General features: G+C 50.3%; 4 protein-coding genes across 4 annotated transcripts; all 4 read left to right on the forward strand.

The window, feature by feature from the left end:
* Window positions 1-4,659: 4,659 nt before the first annotated feature.
* Window positions 4,660-7,097, forward strand: FOXG_19373 (uncharacterized protein; the record flags this gene model as incomplete). Its single annotated transcript, XM_018399586.1, has 2 exons — window positions 4,660-6,180; window positions 6,474-7,097. The coding sequence occupies 2 exons, from the start codon at window positions 4,660-4,662 to the stop codon at window positions 7,095-7,097; spliced, it is 2,145 nt and encodes a 714-aa protein (XP_018242738.1).
* Window positions 7,098-7,478: 381 nt separating this feature from the next.
* On the forward strand, window positions 7,479-8,736 carry FOXG_06738 (uncharacterized protein; the record flags this gene model as incomplete). The annotated part of the gene is made up of 2 exons (XM_018385399.1): window positions 7,479-8,691; window positions 8,714-8,736. 2 exons carry the CDS (start codon window positions 7,479-7,481, stop codon window positions 8,734-8,736), a joined length of 1,236 nt encoding a protein of 411 aa, XP_018242739.1.
* A 6,043-nt stretch (window positions 8,737-14,779) lies between these two features.
* Window positions 14,780-16,423, forward strand: FOXG_19374 (uncharacterized protein; the record flags this gene model as incomplete). The annotated part of the gene is made up of 1 exon (XM_018399587.1): window positions 14,780-16,423. The coding sequence occupies one exon, from the start codon at window positions 14,780-14,782 to the stop codon at window positions 16,421-16,423; it is 1,644 nt and encodes a 547-aa protein (XP_018242740.1).
* A 4,064-nt stretch (window positions 16,424-20,487) lies between these two features.
* FOXG_19375 (uncharacterized protein) lies at window positions 20,488-21,430 on the forward strand (the record flags this gene model as incomplete). The annotated part of the gene is made up of 2 exons (XM_018399588.1): window positions 20,488-21,343; window positions 21,390-21,430. The coding sequence occupies 2 exons, from the start codon at window positions 20,488-20,490 to the stop codon at window positions 21,428-21,430; spliced, it is 897 nt and encodes a 298-aa protein (XP_018242741.1).
* Between the last annotated feature and the right edge of the window lie 50 nt (window positions 21,431-21,480).

Raw genomic sequence — 21,480 nt, forward strand, 5'->3', positions numbered from 1 at the left:
TGGCTTGACCGGCTGCAGCCATAAAAGCCCCTCAGCACAGAATGACCACACAGGGGCTTGATGGTGGGCAGCTGACCATGCAGTGATGGAAGCACAGGGCCATCGGGCGTTCAGTGGCACTTATGACAGACTGACAAGTGCAGGCGAGCAACTCAAAAGCGGCTCGGTGCGTCACTGAGTGGTGTGAGAAGACAATTGCGGTATGGCGGTGAGGGGAACCGTATGGGAAATCATTGGCTGTCGTATGTTTCCTCAATTGTGAGGCGACAGGCTTTACCCCCCAAACCATGTTAGCATCAAGTTGTTGTTAGGCACATTGGCCGGCTCCGCGAAGATAGCTAAGACTTGATGAAGGAACCCGTATTATGGATTCGCCCTCAAAGAAAAAGCCTCCTGCTGCATTACAGGTATTGGCTGTAATGGAGCTTCCTATTTCGCCTCATTATGAATACTGACAAGTTGCTTCGTGTATGGTGGCGGGGGTGCGCCTTTTTCTCAACCAACGTAGCCGAAGTCTCCTCAGCCCATTGCTGCCTGATGCTTAAACCTGCGGCCACACTAAAAACACTTTGCCCGCCGATTTGCACATTGTCACCGTCCAACTGAGGTGGCTAACTGTAAGGTTGCAGCACTTGTTCCCGACTGTCGAATGTTCGAAGGAGGCCCGAGCGTTGGTCTGACCAAATCCCTTTTTTCCGTCCTACATCCCTATCGTCCGTCCCATTTTAAGTAAAAAGGAGACCCATGCGATGTCGGGGAGGTGCGCTGTGCAGGGAAAATGACGGGGAAAATGACATGGTCTCGACCAGGGGTCCGGACTGGGTTAAGTAAAAGAGGATTTCAGTAAAAGAGAATGGTTATTGGCCAAAAAAAAAAAAAAAAAATAAAGATATATAAAGTTGCCAGAGCCTCGAGGTAGGGTTTTGGGGCTTGAAGCTCCGCAGGTGCCCTGCAACCCCACGTAGGCTAGAGTCCTATTTTGACTGCCTTATTCACGCCATCAGGCACCAGTGAGCAACAGAAATCTCTACGAGGAAGACAAATAATCTCGATTAACCTTGTCACGGCAGTCATAAACTTAATCACACTGAGCTATTCGCACAAACATGTGGCTTCTCGATGCGAAGTCAGTACGCCTCGTTTCCTTTGCCAACCAAGAGGAGATCCCACCATACGCAATTCTCTCGCATACATGGACAAATGAAGAGGTATCGTTTCGAGACATAATGTCAGTGGATACCGGCACGAATTTAGCAACTATGGCTGGGTGGTTTAAAATAAAGAATGCCTGCCGTCTAACATTGTCATTTGGGCTCAGTTATGTCTGGATTGATACTTGTTGCATTGATAAGTCTAGTAGCGCTGAGCTCCAAGAGGCAATCAACTCCATGTTCAAGTGGTACGAACTAGCAAATATATGTTTTGCTTACTTGGCCGATGTTTCCGTATACGAGGATATTCGTATGAAAGGGTCCTCTTTTCGACACTGCCGTTGGTTCAAGAGAGGCCGGACTTTGCAAGAGCTACTCGCTCCGATTGAAGTTGCATTTTACGATCAAGATTGGAGACCAATCTCTACGAGGGGACAAACCAAAGACCTGATTGAAGTAATCACTGGCATCAGACCGCTCTATCTATCTCGTCTACCTCGAGATGAACGCATTTACGAAACACTCTCGAGAGCCAGCGTTGCTGAAAGAATGTCCTGGATGGCTAAACGAGAGACAACAAGGCCGGAGGATTTGGCTTACTGTCTGCTAGGCCTATTTGACATCAATATGCCTATGCTCTATGGAGAAGGTTCCAAAGCCTTCCAAAGATTACAAGAAGAGATCATGAAAAAGTGTGATGACTGCACCCTGCTCAGTTGGGGGTATCAAGAGCTATGCAGTAATTGGCGTTGGGAACAAGCATCTCTTCTTGCCCCGCATCCCTCTTCTTTCAAATATTGCAGGGACATTGAACCCTGTTCCCTCGAGGGGTTTAACGCAGCTTCATTCTCGATGAATCAGAGGGGCCTACAAATGAAAGTTCCCGTACGTTTCGACTTGACGCACCAACTACTCGTATACATAATACTGAACTGTTCCCCTCGTTCGGAGACAGAATGCTTTCCTGAAACTGGCGCTCCTAAATCCTTTGTGGCGATACCATTGATCTCTACAAGTGCCTACAACGAATCCCAAATAGGCGAAGGAACTCAGGAAGGAGAGTACTTACGTCCCAAGTGGTGTAGGCCAACTCTTGTCTCTAAAAAATTCCTAAGTCAGGCGAAATCGATCAGCTTAGTTATTCGAAGATCCTCAGATCGATTGCGAATATTTCGAGAGTTACCCCTTTCAATCGCATTTCCCCCGATCCCAATTCCACAAGGCTACATCATACTGGGGACCTATCCACCTCAGCCGATCGGAAGTCAATTCATTTCTCTTCAGCCCTACCCATCGCAGGTTATAGCAGACTCGGCAGAAGAGATCCTACCACCACCTGTTCCGTCGTCAATAATTTATTCTAAAGAGGATCAAAGAATGATCCGCATAAAAGTACCCCCGCTTGGCACCTTCGTAGTCGTCTTGGGGTATCGGGCAGTGGCGCGGCGCGTGACTTGGGGCATGACCTTCTGGCAGTGCCTTAATATCAATTGCCGTGTTTTCAAGTTGCCAGATAGATTCGATTTGGAAGCCTTACACAGCCTATCCATTACCCAGGATTTCACTAATCTACAGGAATTTAACTCCCAGTTTCGAGGAGATCGCTATATATTCAACATTGGCGTGCGGGCCAATGCATACATCGCGATTCAATTCTCCAAGGAACAAAAGGAGCTAGGGATTACGGATGTATATATCAGCATGGCTCACCCATTAGACAACTCTCACGAGCAGGAAGAAGTTGAGACGCAAGAGGGAACTGAAATTAATATGCTGAATTGGTTACAAGATCACAGGAGAATGGCCCAGCTTCATGGACAGGCTTCTCCAAGGCTTACTGATTCTGTGCGCAGGGAGCTGATGACAAGTTTTCCGACATATAGTACTGCACACAGTTTGATTTAATGAACTGGTCTTCTCTGTAACTGTATGGAAGGATTACAGAGGAATGCTAGCTCTGTACATATTGGACAGCCATATAGGAGGCGGGTCGCTTGGTATGTCCTGTTTTCGGTTTATACAACTCTATCCATTATTTGCGGATGATTCTGTTAAGATTGCCCATCTAAATAGGATTTAACAGTTTGTTTAAATACAACAGCGGAATAGAAACTTCCTAACGGAATGTACGCCCGTGTCGAGATACGTCTCCTGGTTTTACGCATAACGGCAACTGATTCACTGTATTCGATTCTAGATATGTATAAGGGGGTTTGTGATAAATCTTTTGATGGGAAAGAAGCCTATCATGTACTTCCATCGGGAACGCGGCCCATTCCCGCTTCTCCACCAATCACCTCATCCCAACCATCCTTGTCTGCTACCTACATCCCTATTGTCCGTCCCATTTTATGTAATCGCGGACGCGCTGTTGCGATCAGAGCCCCACTGAGAATGATCTACATGGTAATCCACAATGCCGAGATCCATAAGGCTGCAATGACGGAAAAGGGGGCCCAATAGATGGACGGGTCCGTACACTCACGGGTCCCCCATTAGTCAGCATAACCCTAACCCTCTGCCTTGCTGCTTTATCTTTTTATGGGCTACTTCTATATCGTAACGGACAGGACCCTGCACCTCTTCTGTGGCCTTGTATATGACACTTGCTACATGTAGGTAGTCTTTTTGCTAGCTTATCTTGCGGCTTATCTTGTCGCCCGTCTTGCTGCTTGTCTTGCCCTTTGCCATGCTCCTTGTCTTGTCGCTTGTTTTGTGGTCTGGCGTGAGCCTCGTCGTGTGGTTCGTCTTGCGTTTCGTCTTGCCGCTTGTCTTGTGGTTTGCGTTGGGGCTCATGATTGTGTTGACAAAATCGAGCTTCAGTTCGATGTTTGAGAAGCCAATTTCCACTCCATTCTTCCTTGGCTACTATTGAAAATTGGCAGCCTGTGCGAAATCGATTACATGCGTAGGTAATTGTAAGTCGACCAGAACTTTCTGTAGTTGATCTTCTGGTTATAAATTTATAGCCTCCGATTGCTGCCCAGATGTTGAGATCTCGAATAAGATCTTCTTGTGATGAATACCACTGCTGAGGAGGAAGAGAGTTCATTTGTTAATAGTAGTAAGCAAGGATAGATATGATGAGATGTTAGGCGGTGAAGCTAATTTTACATCATTATTCCAGCTCCAGATTCAACTGAAAGAGGACTTTGACGCGTCTTGATTGGGCCGTCATCCCTGTTTTCCTCTTTCACTTGAAAGGGGCTACTTGGCGAGACTGCCGCGACTCCACTTTCAGCGATGGTAGGGGCGCTTTATCATATCATTGGTGCTCTGGTCCTAACCCTGGACGGTTCTTATAGAGTTTGAGGTGGTAGCTCAAAGCTTCGCAGCGTGTGTAATACATGTAATATAAATAAAGTTTGATTACGGAATTCCACGTGAACAGCGCGTCTTTGACGCGCGCTTCTAGGACAGGTCCAAACTTTATAAAGAGAATAGCCCTCAATGTTCTTCGAAGGCAACTTGCAGTAAATGAAGACTAAGTCTTGAGTTGCGAGACAGGATGGAAACGCCAGAATTACATATGGGGAGCAGTCCCCATAGCCGTGCCGGAGTTATCAACCCCAACGAGACGACACCATGGCTCCGACATACACGCTGGCCTGACCTATTCCGTAATCGATCACTCGAAGTTATCAGCACAACAGCACAACAGCCCGACTTCGTCCAAGGCCAAGATTATCTACTTGGCAAATGGAAGGAAAGTTCGGTCGAAAGCTCTGCTGAGGCCGAAGCTCAGCTACGCATCTTACTACACGGTGTTGATATCATGTTCAATTGTGTGATGGCTACAATGGCCCGCACGTCATACACATCTCGCTGCTGGCTCAATACGTATTCGAGAAATGACTTTTGGCCACATCCATTCCGAGCTGTGTTGTGCTTAAAAAGATATATTTCCGTCTGGAAGCGATTAATATGCTTCGTCTTTCGGGTTTTGGGATTCAAGGAACGACAGCGTCAACAGCTCTACAATTTCAAACTGGGACTGAAAGAAGAAAAGATGATGCATTACATCTTATTTCTTGCGAGTCAACTTCCGAGTCGTGAGCAAGGCCACTCCCGCAGGCAACCTGTTGAGGACGATGTATTAAGTCAAGCAAGCAGTGATGAGAGCGATGGGGAGACAGATTTTGAAGAAGACGCGAGCATTGGAATAGATGATAGCTCACAGTATCAGTCCGAATTCCTCTTACCATCCAGGCCTTGGCTGGAGTTATCAGAAGCTTTGTTCCAGCTCTCAATGATGTTCTGGACACATCAGGACCCCGCTGGAGACATGTCGTCTTCTGTTATTATATATTATACTGCTGTTATGGGGATTCAAAGACGGTCCATGTCTTATTACCCAGCTCACAACTCTACAGGCGGGCTAGCGGCACTTATGTGGGTTGGACGTGCACTCTTTTTGGAGTATGCTCTTCCTCTATATAGCTACACTACCCTTGCGTACCACTGGTCATCCCGAGATCAATACCACTCCCAACCAGAGCGGCTCGAAGCAATCCGTCAAAGATATCTTGTACGAGGCTGCTACACACCTTTCGGAGAACTCATTGAACTGAAGGCGTTTGCCAAGTCTATTGTGAGACTGGAGGGCATGCCCGGTAACCTCTCCTGGGCTCCTGATGGCCGGTCGTTTGTGGTGGGCAATGACAAAGAAGTAAAACTCTCCGACTTCTGCAAAACTTACCATAAGGCCATAGCACTGGTCGAGGAGCAGGTCGAAGAAATGATGCTGGGCTTAGAGCCGAATTTCAATGTTGATGTCGTCAGGGATGATCTGAATTGTCGAAAGGCCGGCTGGTCTTTCTTACAAAAGCCTGAGAACAAGCTATCAGATGCACGGGAGATGCTGATAAACAAGCTTCGCACGTCTCAATTCCGTGGCAAACCCTTTGCAACTGCATCTCATTGGTGTCCAGACACATGTCTAGCATACTTGAATCTTGGCCTCGATCTCAACAAATCGGCTTTCGCTGCGTTACAGATATCAGGCGGGTTGCCAGGCCGTGGCAGTGAAGTAACTAGCATTCGTTGCGTCAATACCGAGCTTACTATGCGCAATGTTTTTTTCTACGGGGGAAGGATGATAATCGTGATAAATTACAACAAGGCAAGAGCATCGAACAACTATTCTTTTTACATTGTTCGATATCTTCCGGCAAATCTCAGTCTAAGCTTATTGAAGTATCTTGCTATGATCCGGCCTACGATTGATTTCTTGTCAACGGCCTTGAAGATGCCTCATTACAAATGTAATGAGTTTCTCTTTCAAGATCCTCCGGGAGGCAAAAGCATTTAAGCTCGGCTCAGGCTTCGGGCATTCTCAAATACTTGACTCGAGATCTCGTCACACCATGGACCCTCTTCTTATATAGGCAAGCATCCCTGGCAATTTCGAAGCGGTATATCAGCAAGCTCGTGGAAAAAAGAAACTATTACTACCCAACCAGCGCGGACGATCCGATACGGATGTTCGCGGCAGGAGCTGGCCATCACCCTCGAATGCTGTTAACAGCTTATGCTATCGATAAGGCTCTACCATCTCGGCTGCAACCGGAGCTTCTCGAAATGTACTATCGCCTTTCCACAATGTGGCAGGACTGGAATGTCCAATATTACCGTGATAATTGCCAAGCTCAGGATAAGGAACCCTGCAAGTCTCTCAATGTCACACTGCATACGTGGAAGAGAGCCTCAAGCCCTGAGAGTCCTGAAAGAGCTCCTAAGAGGGTCAAGACAGCTTTGGGTGGTGAAAATACAAACGATCTCTCCGATGGGGTTGTTCTACAACTGCCAGTACCAGATTCTAATATGCATCACATGCGGTTCGATGGTTCAGCCAGGGACCAGGCCGTTATACAGCCACTTGAACACTATCCACCAGATCACAGGCGCAGCCTGCAAGACATTGATAGAAAGGTTCAGCCAGTATGAGCTTTGTCGCTTTTCTCAATTGTGCATACCGAACCAAAAGGTTGCCCAGATTCAAGGTTTACCAGTATATAAAGGGTTTCGGTGTAATATTTGTCCTTATACGGCAGGACCTTCACGATTCACAACATCTTCGGACAAGATTAGGGATCATATATCAAGCCATAAGATAGGAATGACGCCAATGCGAGCGGAAGAGTTGCGGAAATTCGAGTCCTGTTATATGCAGACCTTCTGCTCCGCCAAAGGAAGAATTAGATATTTCGAGATTGACCCCATCTAATACTCAAAATTAGATAGGCCTATATTATTTCTATTCATACAAGTACTTGTTCCTGTGAAGAATAATTCAGTAGTTAGAATGGAGATTGTAATCATGAGTATATGCTGGCCTGTAGTAAAGGGGCTGACAAGGCGGTAAAGCGGTGCACATGGCGCGAACCAGGGAACTTCAACAGCAATCTATCGGCACTCACCTGGACCGCCCAGCTCATCCTGTTCGACTTCGTGTGCTTCCAGAAGCAGGACGACGAAGACGGAATCCCCGATCTGCTGGATCAAATGTGCAAGAAGTACTTTCAGCAGATGGCGGAGACACCTTTCGGACATGTACTGCAATGGAGGCTATATCTCTTTGCGGCCTCCCGCACCAGTCTTACCAAGCACCAAGCCCGCTGGTCCCTTGATGGGGAAACGGTCGACTATATGGGGACGAAACTACACATGGAACAAGTGACACAGCTGGTCGAGTCTGAGTTCCGCCAGGCGCACTCGCTTCTGTATGATGAGCTCTTGTTTAGAATGAGGGATGTTGCTCCGATCGAGGCATGGAGGCTGCACGACGATCTAAATGTAGACGACTACGGCGCTTCGTGGTTGACAGACGAGAGGAATCGCGAGATACTGGTGGGGACGCATGACGCCCTGCTCCGACAGATCGAAGAGAGGGCGGATCTACGGCAGGTATTCGTGCGGCTGGATCCAAACGGTGGGGTTCGCCTCTGCCCCAAGGCGATAGCTATCTATGAGGCGCATGTTCAGGAGTTCCTCAAGATGATACTGGCACCCATCTCGGTTCCCTCGGGCCCTCCATTACGCTCCCCAGAACTACTCTCCATCACGTACATCAACACGGGTGCCCGCCGCCGATCGGTATTTCTATGGGAGAAGATGGTCATGATATATATACAATACAGTAAAAGCCAGGAACAGACCGGGGAGGAGAAGGATAACATCAGGTTCCTACCCCCGGCTGTTGGAAACCTCCTCTTGACATATCTCGCGTTCGTGCTGCCCTTGCGTCAGGCCTTTCTACGTCAGAGCAAGCCGGGGGCTCTACTTTCGCCATACCTATGGTCAAAGCTTGGTGGCGAGGTCTGGAGGGACGGTATGGTCTCATCCTGCCTCCGGAGGGCATGTATACGGGCAGAGGTGCCCCAGTTCCAGGTGGCATGGTGGCGCCAAGTTGCTGCTTCTATTACAAAGGAGAAGTTCAGCGCCAGGGAGCAGGCTAATTTCGACATGGGTGAGATCGCGGCATCTGAAGAAGTTGAGGATGAAGCGGATCTTGCGTACCTTACCGGGATGAGCAATCATAGTTTCCGGACATTTAACTATAGCTATGCCGGCAGCACGACCTTGACCGTGACAAGCTCACTTCACCGTGCCTACCGAGCGTCTCAAAGCTGGCGGTCTCTGTTATGTTATGTTATGTTATGTATATTTTTCGTCCGGGGGGCCGTAGGCCCCGAAAGTCCCCTAATGGGGCACAGGACGTGCTGGGCTAGGGAAAATCGGATCTATCTAAACGCTAAGTACAGAAAGCCAAGTACAGAAAGCCATTGGTTACGGGAGATTAGTCATTCGCGATGCGAAATTAGACACCCCCCTCGAAATCCAATTTCTACGAACGCGTCGACAGATTACACACTATCCAGCATATCATCGGCACAAATGGCGCATCGTACCGAGCCTGTTACCCGTCAGCGGGATGACCAGGCGTGGCTGCAAAATTGCAGCCGTTCATCAGTCCTGATGTCAGAGAAGCTGAGATCAGCTTGTGCACGCGGCAGCTCGGGACTGCCTCAAATGTTCTCCGCCAGATGAAGGGCGCAGCGACACCCTTCACCCGGCCATGAATATGTATGAGAGAGAAAGGTGACAAAGGAAATATGAAAGGATAAAGAGGGAAGGAGAGTTGCGAGTGCCTCTCGGGTCGCGGTCGCCTAATAGCGAGGACAAATCTTTCCAAAGAACGCGCTGTTCTTGGACAAGTCGACAAATTTGGTGGTCTCTTCCCATTGTAAGGTTGACCGCTGCATTCGGTGAGGGTGCGAGCCTCATACGATGGCGCGGTGGCACCTTTCTGCAGTAGAAGATGTGATCCGGTGCTTTGCGTCGGCCGCATGAGCAGACCAGGCGTGCATCGTCGTGGTCGAATCTCTCGTGGTACGCAGCGAAGTCTCCATGGAGGGATCTCGCTGCCAGCAGATGGTGCAAGGCTACACGCGGGAGTGATAGCTCCGGCGGGCAGCCTATAGTCGCCTTGAGATTGAGTCTCTTGTACTGCTCAGGAGCGGAAGCGGACCACCATGCCTTGAATGTGTCCTTCGGTTTTTGTCTTGCGATCCTTCGTAGGTAAGCCAACGTTGAGCGAGCACCTTCGGGCTCGGGGAGTGATGATGCTGCTTTTGCCAGTTTGTCGGCCTGTTCGTTGCCAGGGATGTCAGTGTGTCCTGGTACCCAACGGACCTGGACGGCTCCATGCGATGTCACCAGAGCCTGGAACTCGAGAAAGATGTGTTGAGAGGAGTCGGATGGTGTGCCTTGCAGGCACGTGGCGGCCGCCAGGTTATCTAGGCAGATGAAAATGTTTTGTGTTGCTGATTCTCGCAGGTTTAGGGCAGCCTTGAGGCCCTCCAACGCCCCGGTAGCTTCAGCGTCGAAGACCTCAGCAGGTCCAAGGCGATCCGATCCATCAAAGATAGGCAAGTCGTCCTGGTGAATGGTGAAGCCGTAGCTTGCAACCCCTTTCTCGGACAGAGAGCCGTCCGAGTAGACGACCAAGGTGAGCGGGTCGAGTGACTTGACCCAGCGGAGGAAAGCCTCAGCTGTCTTCTCTTTCGATGCTGTCTGTAGTGGTGGCATCTGTTCTTGTTGGAAGCGTTTCTGGATGAGCTTGGGACGCGCGCACTGCCCGAGAAGCTCGTCTGTGCGTCGGAGACGTGTTCTAAAGCTGCTTTCTGCTTGTGCTTGGTATTTGCGCTTGATGAGATCATGGTAAGTAGGCTGACGCGGTGGCGCCGCTCTTCTCACAAGAGGATGGGTGTCGTCGAGTGATTTGAGTCGTGCGGAGAACCTGAGTCGTCTGGCTTCGAGCAGTTGATCGACTGGTGGTATCCCACTTTCTCTGTGCGAGATGGTGATGGGTGTCGTTTTCCAGACGGGCACTATAGCTCTCATGGATTGATTCAAGGCTTTGTTCATTCTCTGTATGAGATGCTGGTTACTAGACGGTGTGTCTTTGTTGGGCTGGCTCCACCGCGGCCTGTTGGTGCCCGGGTACCACGCTTCAGATCCGTGGAGTAGCACCGGCTCAACACAAGCTCTGACGGCACCTCGCACGGCACTGGGAAGAGGGCCATGTATTGTGTTGGTGAGTCCTCGCAAGTGGTAGGCGACGGCCTTTGCCTTCGCCGCCCACTTCTCGACGTGGACGCGGAATGATAGTCTGCTGTCGAGCCAAATGCCAAGCCAGCGCAGAGCTAGCTCGGGGTGTTTCTCGACATCGCCGTGACGTACTGCCGGCGCGGTCCTGAGCTTACTGCGGGAGAAGTGCATCACTTCGGCCTTCTTTGGGTCGAAGGAGACGCCGTTTGCCGCGCCCCAACGCACCATCTCTGCGATGGAGCTGGATGCCATGGCAGTAGTCTCATCTACTGTGTCGCCTACGGACAGGATGGCCGTGTCGTCTGCATAGCCGAAGCGACCCCAGGGATTGCCTAGTCGATAGATTGGCTCAGTATAGAGTAGGAAGAGTATCGGCGATACCGGCGATCCCTGAGGGAGCCCGCACTGAAGGGGAGAAGAGGGCGTGACGGTATCCTGGTACCTGACACGCGCAGACCGGCCGCTCATGAAGGAGCCGGCCCAACGAGCCAAATAGTCAGGCCAGCCTTGCTCACGAAGGCGCAGGACGAGCCTGTTGCGCATGACAGTGTCAAAAGCACCTTGGACATCCATTGTGACTAGAGTCGCCACCTTCTTGCGTGCAAATGCTTCTTCGATATCATGGATCAGAGCTGTCACCAGGTCTGTCGCAGACCTCTTGGGAAGCGCTCCAGCTTGTTGCGGGTGAAGGACGCTGTAGTAAACGGCTGCCCAGGCTAGGCGGCGTGCAATCAGTCGCTCTAGTCCCTTGCCAAGGCAGGAGAGCAGCGAGATAGGCCGCCATGCCCGTGGCTCAGTGAGGTCTCTTCGCCCCGGTTTCGCGATCATGACCACCTCCGCCTCCTTGAATGGTTTCGGATGATGGCCTGCGGAAAGGCATCCTTCGAACAAGCGGCGGACATGTGTTCCGATGATGTGCCATACGGCTTGGAGAAGATTGACGGTGATGTTATCTGACCCTGGCGATGTATTGCCTGTCTGGATGGTCGCACACTGCGCCTCATCTAGCGAGACCCTGGGCGAGAAAGGAATCAACCTAGAAGGAGATACTGGTGTCCAAGCGTTTGCGATGTCGTCCTCCGCAGTTCTTCGTTCCAGCGTAGCCTGTCGGAGTGCGTTGGCTTTGTCCATCTGGGTTTCGTACACGACGTTGTCAACCTGCAAGGGCGGGGGCTGAAAGGCTCCAGGGGATTTCAACCATCGGACAGCTTTGAAAACAGCGCTACTGCTGGAGAAGTTGTCGATGAGGTTCCGCCAATACTGCCTCTTAGCCCGACGGACCACACGATGAAAGTCTCTTTTGGCGATCTGAACGTCCTGGTTGAAGCCGCAAGGGTAGCTTCTTCTGATGGCCCGGAAACCAGCCGCAGCGCAGGCGCACTCATCCGTCCACCAGGGGGCTGGGCGTCCGCCTTTCCGCGCGGGCCGGCCAGCTGCTTTCGCTGCTGATGTTAGTAGACTTACAAGTGAAGAAGCGAGCTCGTCCAGCTCCGCAGGGGTCGAATCTGTGAGGGGGATTTCCGTGGCTCCCAGTTCTACAATCTCGACGAATCGTTTAAGCTCGTCTTCCGTCTTAACTCGGATCTTGGCCGGCTGCATCGGAGTCGATCTGATGTCAGGGAAGGTCAAGCTGAGCGTGAAGTGGTCGGAGCTAGTGGCGAGGTGGTCCTCGACGGTAGCTTCGGCCAGCGGCAGGTTGGTGAATGCAAGATCGATTGTGTTGCCGTGCGGATTTGTCGGTATGTCTAGAGTATTGAGAAGGTTGAGGTCGTGCTCTGACGTCCAGTCTGCAATTTCTTGGCCGCGATTCGTAGCTTGGCCCGTCTACCAACTATGATGTCTGGCGTTGAAATCGCCAGCAACCACGCAGCGCTCCGGGACAGGCCATCGAAGTAGCGTGTTCAAGGCGTCCTTCTCGTCGTTCTGGCGATAAAAGTTGACTATCGTCATGCCGTTGACTGTGATCCAAAGAATGTCACGTGTCTCAAAGGGGCGAATCTGGTCAGCCAGAAGTCTTGGGTCTCGTCGAACATATGTCATCACTCTAGGCCGAGTGTCGTTGCTATTCCACATGTCGACTGGCGTGAACGTGTCGTACGCAGGATGTGTCTTGGTTAGGCAGCGGGCTTTAGTATGAGCTGTCCACGGCTCCTGCAGGAGTACAATGTCATATCGTTCGGAGTCGGCTAGCGCCAGGGCGCAGTCGTGGGCCGGAGGGATCTTGCCGACGTTGGCCTGGAAGACCTTGAGTGGCTTCTTATCGTTCTTTCGTGTCTGCGAGTACCTATTCCTGGTCATAGTCATGAGTACGGCTTGTCAGGATTATACGACGCTTCTTCTTCGGTGAGCTTAGTCCATGATGCTCAGGCTCCTCCTCTGCTTCGTAGGTAGCCCGGGGGGCTGTGGCCACCATGATGCACGAGGGTGCTCCCGACGCAGCTGGACTCGGAGCGTGAGCGTCTGGCTGTTCATCTAGTCCGATGTCGCCCCTTCGCAGCTCAGCCGCTCCTTGTTGGGTTTCCATATGCGTCTCTAGTTGTGTTTCTGAATATCGTTGTCGGTATGTTTCCGCGCCCACCATTCGGACGTGTTCTCGTTGTTCTTTGGTAAGCCGGCGAAGGACGCCGCGTACTTTCTTCGGCCGAGCTGGGCACTTACTAAGGCTGGCCTCGTGGGGCCCTAAGCAGTTGACGCACTGTTCTGGTGCAGCACAGCCGTCTGCGATATGGTCAGTCTTGCCACAGCGTCGGCAGACTGGCTGTCTACGGCAGTTGCGGGCAAAGTGGTAGCCCCAGCACGTTTTGCACTGTTTAGGTTGGACGGTTTTGTCTATGAGTCTGGCTGCACGGCTGCCAAAGAGGGACCAGAATCTCTTGGTGGGCTTGAGAAAGGACACAAGTAGAGTCTTGGTCAAGGGATTATCCGAGAATTGTCTCCCAGTACATACATCAACGGGCTTGAGCCCTGTCTGGATTTCTATCTCATCGCTGACAACGCTGTCACTATCCACCTCATTGCCGCGAAAGTCGGTCAGTCTTCTGGGAAAGTCTGAGACCACATAAGTGTGCCATTCTTTGTTCGTTTCTACTGCCATAGCTCCCAGCTCAGCCGCCCACTCGGCCCGCTTCTCTACGAGAAAGTCGCGCGTTTCGAGGTCGGCAGCCAGGATGGCCCATCCTGATCTGACTTCAAACACCTGTCGGATCTTGTCTGAGACGGCGCCGAGTTTTTCCCGGATCAGGGTCCGGATTGCATAGCCACTATGGGTCCTGGCCGGAGCTCCGGCTTCTAGACGGATGAAGACATGGAGGTCTTGTCGGGGTGGAGCGATGGTCGATTGTTGCCCTTGGCGATGAAGTGGGTCAGATTGTCGGTGTTGTTGTTGATGTTGGGGAGTTGGGCGGGCGCGGTCAGTGGGGAGCGAGGCGGCGACGCTGCTGTAGGTAGGCTTAGAAGCTGGTGCAACGCCGGAAAGCTCTTGTTTCCAAATGCCGAGGAAGCTGTCGGCGAATTGCCGAGCGAAACGTCGCTGCGGTCCAGCGGTGAATTGCTGAGCGGCTTCTTCAAACTTGGCGCAGAAGGCCTGGAAAACTATCAGCTTGGCGTTGTACTCTTCCACGCGCTCGCGGGCGAGGTCATTGGCCGATTTGATAATAGAGATTGGCTGATCATAGATCGATGTGGGGTTGGCACGCTCAGCTCCTTCCGCAGCTGCAGCAGTGGTGGCGGCGTTGAGTGGTGAGGACGGTGTCTGCGCCGTCCGCCCGAGTCCGGGTGAAACACCAACGGGACCGTTGACGATTGCAGGGCTGTTTTGCAGGAGAGCTGCACGGGCTTCTCGGTTTAGATTGGCGGGAGTGTGGATCCCGAGATCAAAGCGATCCGAGACAGCGGGCGGGCTCGTCATGGACGAGGCCATCGCCGCGGCTTGCGGCTGCGCGAAGCGCAGGTTGGGTCGTTTGTTGTGCGCTTGTTAAGGATCTTGGTGCAGACAAGGTCACTTTCTTAACACTGGTATGCCAAGAAAGTGTGATGACAAAGGAAGGTGCTGGCGGTCTCTGTTTCGGATCGATCAAGTGCTCCAGGGTAAGCGGCCCCCTGCCGTATCGGATACACAAGCGCAAGGGCTACTCAATGCTTGCAAGAAGGTACGGTTTCGTGCAAGGCCGGCTGCCAAAGAAGATGGAATCATCGCGGCCGCCCGTAGGCTGCATAACGACCCAGAGCTACAGTTGCGTCGCCCTGGTCAGCGGGATGCCATGCTGGCGACCATGGGTCCACGTGCACCTGAGCAGGTCATCGTCGTTCTTGCAACAGGTTCGGGGAAGACATTGGTATTCATGGTCGGAGCCACACTGGCGGGAGCTGAAACAACCATTCTGATCCTTCCCACTGTAGCCTTACGCGGTAATATGCTCGGGCGCCTTGATAAAGTTGCGCTAAAGCACCATATCTGGCGCCCAGGCTCGAAGAAATCAACCCCCATCGTTGTTGTATCGGCCGAGGCAGCTTGTACAGAGGCGTTCCTAGAGTATGCCAACCGACTGTCTGATAGACAGTGTCTAGATCGGATCGTGATCGATGAATGCCATCTCACGATCACAGCAAGCTGTTACCGACGAAGTATGTCGCAGCTAGCATGGCACGTACGGCAGATTCGTACACAGACTGTCTGGCTGACAGCGACACTACCACCAATCTATCAAGAGCTTTTCTTCGAGCACAATAAGCTCGTGCGGCCGCATATCGTCAGAGAGTCAACAAATCGTCCTAACATCCGATACATCGTCCAGCAAGAACGTGGGCTAGGCAATCTATGTGAGCAGGCAGCTTGTCTTGTACAGTCTTGCTGGACCCGGACAGACCTGTTCAAGAGCGAGCGGGACCAGGTCATTATATACTGTCCGACGAAGGATCTCGTGGCAGAGCTTGCTGACATGCTCGGCTGTCCGTCCTACACAGCCGAGTCCGGCACAGAAGAAGAGAAGATGGCGATCATAGAGCGATGGCTAACGGCAGCCGATTCGCCTATCATCGTGGCGACGTCAGCGCTGGGTCCTGGGTTTGACTACCCTCATATTCGATTGGTCATTCACGTCGATGCCCCGAGCCTTCTGACGGATTTCTCTCAGGAGTCAGGTAGAGCGGGTCGGGATGGCGAAGTAGCCGAGTCGATCGTTTTACTTAGTGCAGCCTGGCAGCCGCAGTTAGGTCGACCTGTAGCAGCAGACAAAGAGGCCATGCAACTGTATCTTTTGCAGGAATACTGCTCGCGCGGGGTCTTGAGCCAATTCCTTGATAGCAAACCTGACTGGCGGTGGTGCATGGAGGGCGATGAGCTCTGTAGCGTTTGTCCCGAGCATCATGCGCAATGCCGACCGCCTACCCTAGAGTTCCATCTACCACGGCCCCTACGTGATGAGACTGAAGCCGGACAGGACGGGGACAACTCATGCCAATACCCAGATATGGTAATGCCTCTATGCTTTGGCGCATTTAGTCGACCAGGCCGTACTAAATGGTTCTTGAAGCATTTTAACCAGTCATTTAAGACATGCCAGGAATACATGTTGTGGCTTGGTAAAGGTGCCTCTCTTGGCGGTAGTCGATGTGTGAACGCCAACTGTGTAGCTGCTCTTTTACTGGGAGAATTGGAGTAGGGAGACGGGAAGGAGAAGTATTACTGTTATTTGTAGTACATCCTTATTATTATCATATGAGACCATGCATTTATCATTAAGAGAGTGAGTATAAGTACTAAAATACATTTAGAGGATAAAGTTTTAATTCTCTTTAGGAAAAATAACTAATAATTATATAAAAAAGTAAAGCTCTAGCCAGTTACCACATAAAGGTATTAAATAGATGCAGTTATTATTATTTAACTACTACTAACAGTTTAGGAGAGAGTTAATACTAGTTAATATAACCTTAACCCTAACCCTGAGGCAAAAGGTTGATTTTTCTTTAAACCGGGAAGTTAAGAGACTAGTGGGTGTTTTGAGGAGTTATACCGGTCTTATGACAGAAGGTAAAGTTTTTATATTAATAAGAAAGTTAAGAGGGTAGAGTGTAAGCATAGGTCAAGAGTTAAGAGGGTTATTGATAATGATTTACCCGTTACCCTAACCCTAACCCTAAAGCAAAACCTCAAATTTTCGTTTGATCAGGGAAGGTAAGAGGCTAGCGGGTGATTGAGAGAGTTAGGCGAAGGACAAGGACAGACTGGTTGGCTGTTGTGCTAAGCCTGAGCTAGAACTTAGACGAACAAAACCTTGACGGTAGCCTTTACCCGTGAGTGTAACCCTAACCCTACTCAAGAATTATCAGTAGAAACGCATTGCGTTTCCTGTTTTTGACCAATCACCGTCTATTATCTTGGCCCCGTATTTCCCTGATGGAAACGCACTGCGTTTCTCGTACGGCACTAATGAAATCAGAAAACCTAAAACACGAAACGTGTCGCGTTTCCGTCGGTTGACCCTTGTCAAGTTCTATTGGTAGCGACAGTGTACGTCTTCCATCCAAAGATATCGAAGATTCTTTAAGTCACATACCCTGTACTCCGTACAGTCATCTGCGTTCGGGGTGTGCCGCATCAGTGGAAACCCTTGTGTCACGTGTAATCTAATGGAAATCAGGCTGCATCATGATAAGCACTTGTGCGGGAACGGTATGCTCTCCATATTGTCTCTTCTCTCTTTTGCCATAAGTAGAGCAATAACAGTGCGCTTCATAAAGTGCAACTGTTAGTTATATAGATGTCTGAGGTCATTTGAAAAGGGAAGCAATAGCATATTCTCGACTAATGTCGACAAAGAGCCATCCTTGAATCGTAGCACTCAAACCTTGAAAGTTGGCAGTCCTTTCCTCAATTAAGCGCCCGACATGGCGGGGTAGTAAGACATGTGAGATGGACAGCAGGCAACAAGCTCAATGATAAGGACGGATAAATGCGGCTGCAAGTCCGTCGTCATTTAGCGCCCGTCAGTTGTGGGGAGCTGAAAAGCCAACCTCGCAATATTAGACTCGTTTAGTCAAGATCAGCCCGCCCTGATGTAGATCCTTGAGCGGCGACCGGAAGTGGAACCTAAGCGGTAAATTGTGCTGCCTTGGTCAACTGGATATCACCCCGCCAGCCAATCATAGCCCAACCTCGGATGGAAGAGCCTACTGATGACCCTTGGGTTTAAAGCCATCGGGAACTCTTTAGTTAGTGCGGCTGATGAATCAAGACTATCGATTCTCACCATGAGGCCTTCTGCTGCAGATGGTCATTGGCTTAGGTACCAAGATATCAACCAGCATCAATTGAAAATGTCATGTCAGCCTCACCGGACGAACGGAAGCGTATCCATCTGCGAGAAAAAAACACGTAATGATAAACAACAGATGAGGTGCTAGAAGGGGCATGCAGCATATCAGAAGAAAGAATCCCTGTTATTGATGTAAAATATGACGAATATTAGTCTGTATCATCGCAATCTCTTACGTGGCGTAGATGTGTTCTCCATGTTGTCTCTTTTCTCTTCTTTTGAGAGCAGTGCAGTCACATTATGATTCGTTGAAATATAATTGTTGGCTGCATGGTCGCGCCAGGCATGGATGAAAAGGGAAGCGGCTGCATATTTTCAACCCCCGCAGATAACAAAGCAACAGGCCGCGACTATCAGAACCTCTGCACTCATCCCTGAATTGTGCTGTGTGACCCTTGGAAGCTATCAACCCCGTCTTTGATTGAGCGCCGGGCAGGGCGGGGTAATAAGACATGTAGGACTAAGGGAGGCAGCAAGCTCCATTACAAATCGTGTGCCACTTGGCGCCTGTTAACTATGACCTGACCAGATGCCAAGATTCAAGAGTGGGGAGCTGAAAGGTCGAAATGAACAGCTCCCGCGCCACCTCTAATTGTTACATTCTTTTAATCTATATCGGTCCGCCCCGGTGTATAGCCAGTGGAAAGGCTATGCCGGCTCCATCTCGTAATAATGGAAAATCCTGTTTGTTGTTGCTATAGTCGCTATAAACCGAGTGACGGGCCTAATTCATCTTGTGCCAATAAATCGAACTAATTGCCGATCAGATAGTCTCTGCAAGGCATGGCCTGGAGCCAGTGACGTGAACTGACAACTGAGTGGTGGGGTTAGAAAAATAAGAGCAGCGTGTCCGCGATTACAATAGAAATTACTATTAGCATGGTTATTAATTAGGGCACTAATAAATCCAAGCTATTTGGTAACGTTATATCTTTTAAGCTTATATGATATAGCCTCGGGAATAACGTTAGATCCTTAAGTTCTAATCAGATAATCTATACTACCGATTCACCCTTAAAGAATAAAACCGCCTGCTGTATTATAGGTGTTGGCTGTAATTGAGCTTCTTCCCTTGCCTTGTACGATAAATTCCAACAAGCTGCTTCATATATGTCAGAAGGTAAGATAGTTAAAACCGGCAAGATGCGGCATTTTCTCAACTTACATTGCCTAAATGTTATGAAACTATTGCTGCCTAAAACGCACTAAACCTGCGATAACGCAAAAGCAGTAATGCGCTTTGCCTTTGTTGAACTGAGAAGGTTGCAAGCTTGCAGGGGCAGCTCATCCAAATGAGGTCCGAGCGTTGATCATTGACCCCTCCGTGTAGGTGCTAATGTTTAGGGCTAGCGTGCTCTAGAGCAGAGGGCCTGAGCTGGCTGGGGAGACTCGAGTTGCTGAGAACCTGACCGATCAAGTATAGTGCCGTCCGTTACCTTTGGCACGACCAATTGTCTTGAGATGAGCATGTTGTGTTGATTGAAGAGAAGAAGACTGGCGCTAACCAGAGGAAGCTATTACAAGAAGTCGTGTACATCACAGCTACCAATGAATCGGAATAGCTATTGATCCGTTAAGCCACGGATCTCTATAAATGGGAAGAAGCATCTCAACAAATGGGAAGAAGTATCATTCTCGACTTACATACGTGCATCTTTCGCGCCCTCTAGCTGTGCAGCCTGAGTATAAGTATTCACCCATCATGGAAGTGGCCGGGCTCGCCCTTGGGACAATCTCTTCCTGTTGAGAGGAGAGGATGTAAGTGCACGAGCCCAGAGACACTGTGTAATACTACCCCAGGCGTCATGATCATCGCCAAGGATCATGGTTCTCGGCTTGGGTCTGTCAATGCACGAGCCCGACCGCTGAATGGCCCAGCGCTTGTGACTCATTTTTAGATCCTTGACTCGGAGTATCTAGCTCCCTCTCCTCGTGGTTCAACACCAGAACGCGACTCTCAATAAGTCGCGATATTCTTCTCCAGAGCGTGTTTTATAGCTACATCGGTGGACGACCGACCTCCCCGAACGGGCGGTAATGCATCGACCCTCGACGAAGCCTTGCGCATACTCAGATCCAAGATTGAACAACAACGCACTATAGGGATTCCCTTGAGACAAGCCTACCGGCGTCTACGGTGGGCTATTTTTAAAGAGGCACAGCTTAGGGAATTAATTGATGACATCCATAAATATAACAACGGCTTACATAACTTGGTTCCCAAGCCGGTGCAGGCTCGCTTGGATGGGTTACTCTTACAAGCGATTCTGTCCAATCGGGACCGGGCTGGACTTGAGGAGATTCGCGAGGCTTCCAGGGGCCTGAGGGGAGATCTCTCAGCCGCCGCGGATGTAATTTTACTCCGGGAAAGTCCGGAAATAGTTCCTCATCCATCAACAGCCGATCTAATGCTCTCGCGTTCGGGCTTCCCCTTCATCAACAAGGATATGTCGCGATGTTTGACGACTTACAGGCGCAAAATTGGTCGCGAGGTCAAGGAACTGCATGTCATGGTGGAGTGGAGGGGATACAAATGCGAATCGAACACCGAGAGAAAACAACGATTTCTTGCCACCTGTCTTGATTTAGCCAGGCTTCTCCATGCCAGTCAGAACCTAGCAGCATATCGAACGATGGACTGCTTGGGCATTCTTGATGACGTGGAATTCATGCCCAACCATCGGATAGGCCTAGTTTACCGTGCCCCAGTCAACATGGCGGCGACTGCCAGTCGTTCCCCAGGCTCGGCTTCTGTCCAAGTACGCACTCTTCAAGACCTCATCAATGACCAGGAGACCCAGTACCCGGACCTCGGTCAAAGATTCGAGCTTGCACAGTCCCTGTCTGTCGCACTACACCGTATCTTGGTATCACGGTGGTTTCACAAGAACATGAATTCTAGAAATGTTCTGTTCTTTAAGGAAAATGGGACGATATCTGTCGTCAATCCTTTCCTCTCGGGCTTCGACTATGCCCGACCTAATTCACCTGAGCAAGAGACAATCAAGCCCGACCAAGACGAATTCAGCGATCGGTATCGCCATCCGCGCTACACTGACCCGGCCACTAGACAGGAGATACGATACAGCCAGAGTTTCGACATATATAGCCTCGGAGTTCTGCTTGTCGAGATAGGATACTGGGAAACTGTGGAGAGTATTCAAAAACGTAAACTACGGCACGGGAAAAAACACGCAACAACTTCACCGCTGCGCGATCTTCAAAGACATCTCAGTACCAAATGCATCGACTCTCTTGTTTTCCGTATGGGGAAGGTTTATGCCAATGCCACGAAGTTCTGTCTTAGTAGAGGCGACTCCTCAACCGAATGTGAAGAGGAGCATCTACTGAAGTTATTCAATAGTGATGTGGTGTCGGAGTTGGCAAAATGCAATGCATAA

Source organism: Fusarium oxysporum, chromosome 3 (genome assembly GCF_000149955.1).
Source record: "Fusarium oxysporum f. sp. lycopersici 4287 chromosome 3, whole genome shotgun sequence".
Classification (NCBI taxonomy): Eukaryota; Fungi; Ascomycota; class Sordariomycetes; order Hypocreales; family Nectriaceae; genus Fusarium; species Fusarium oxysporum.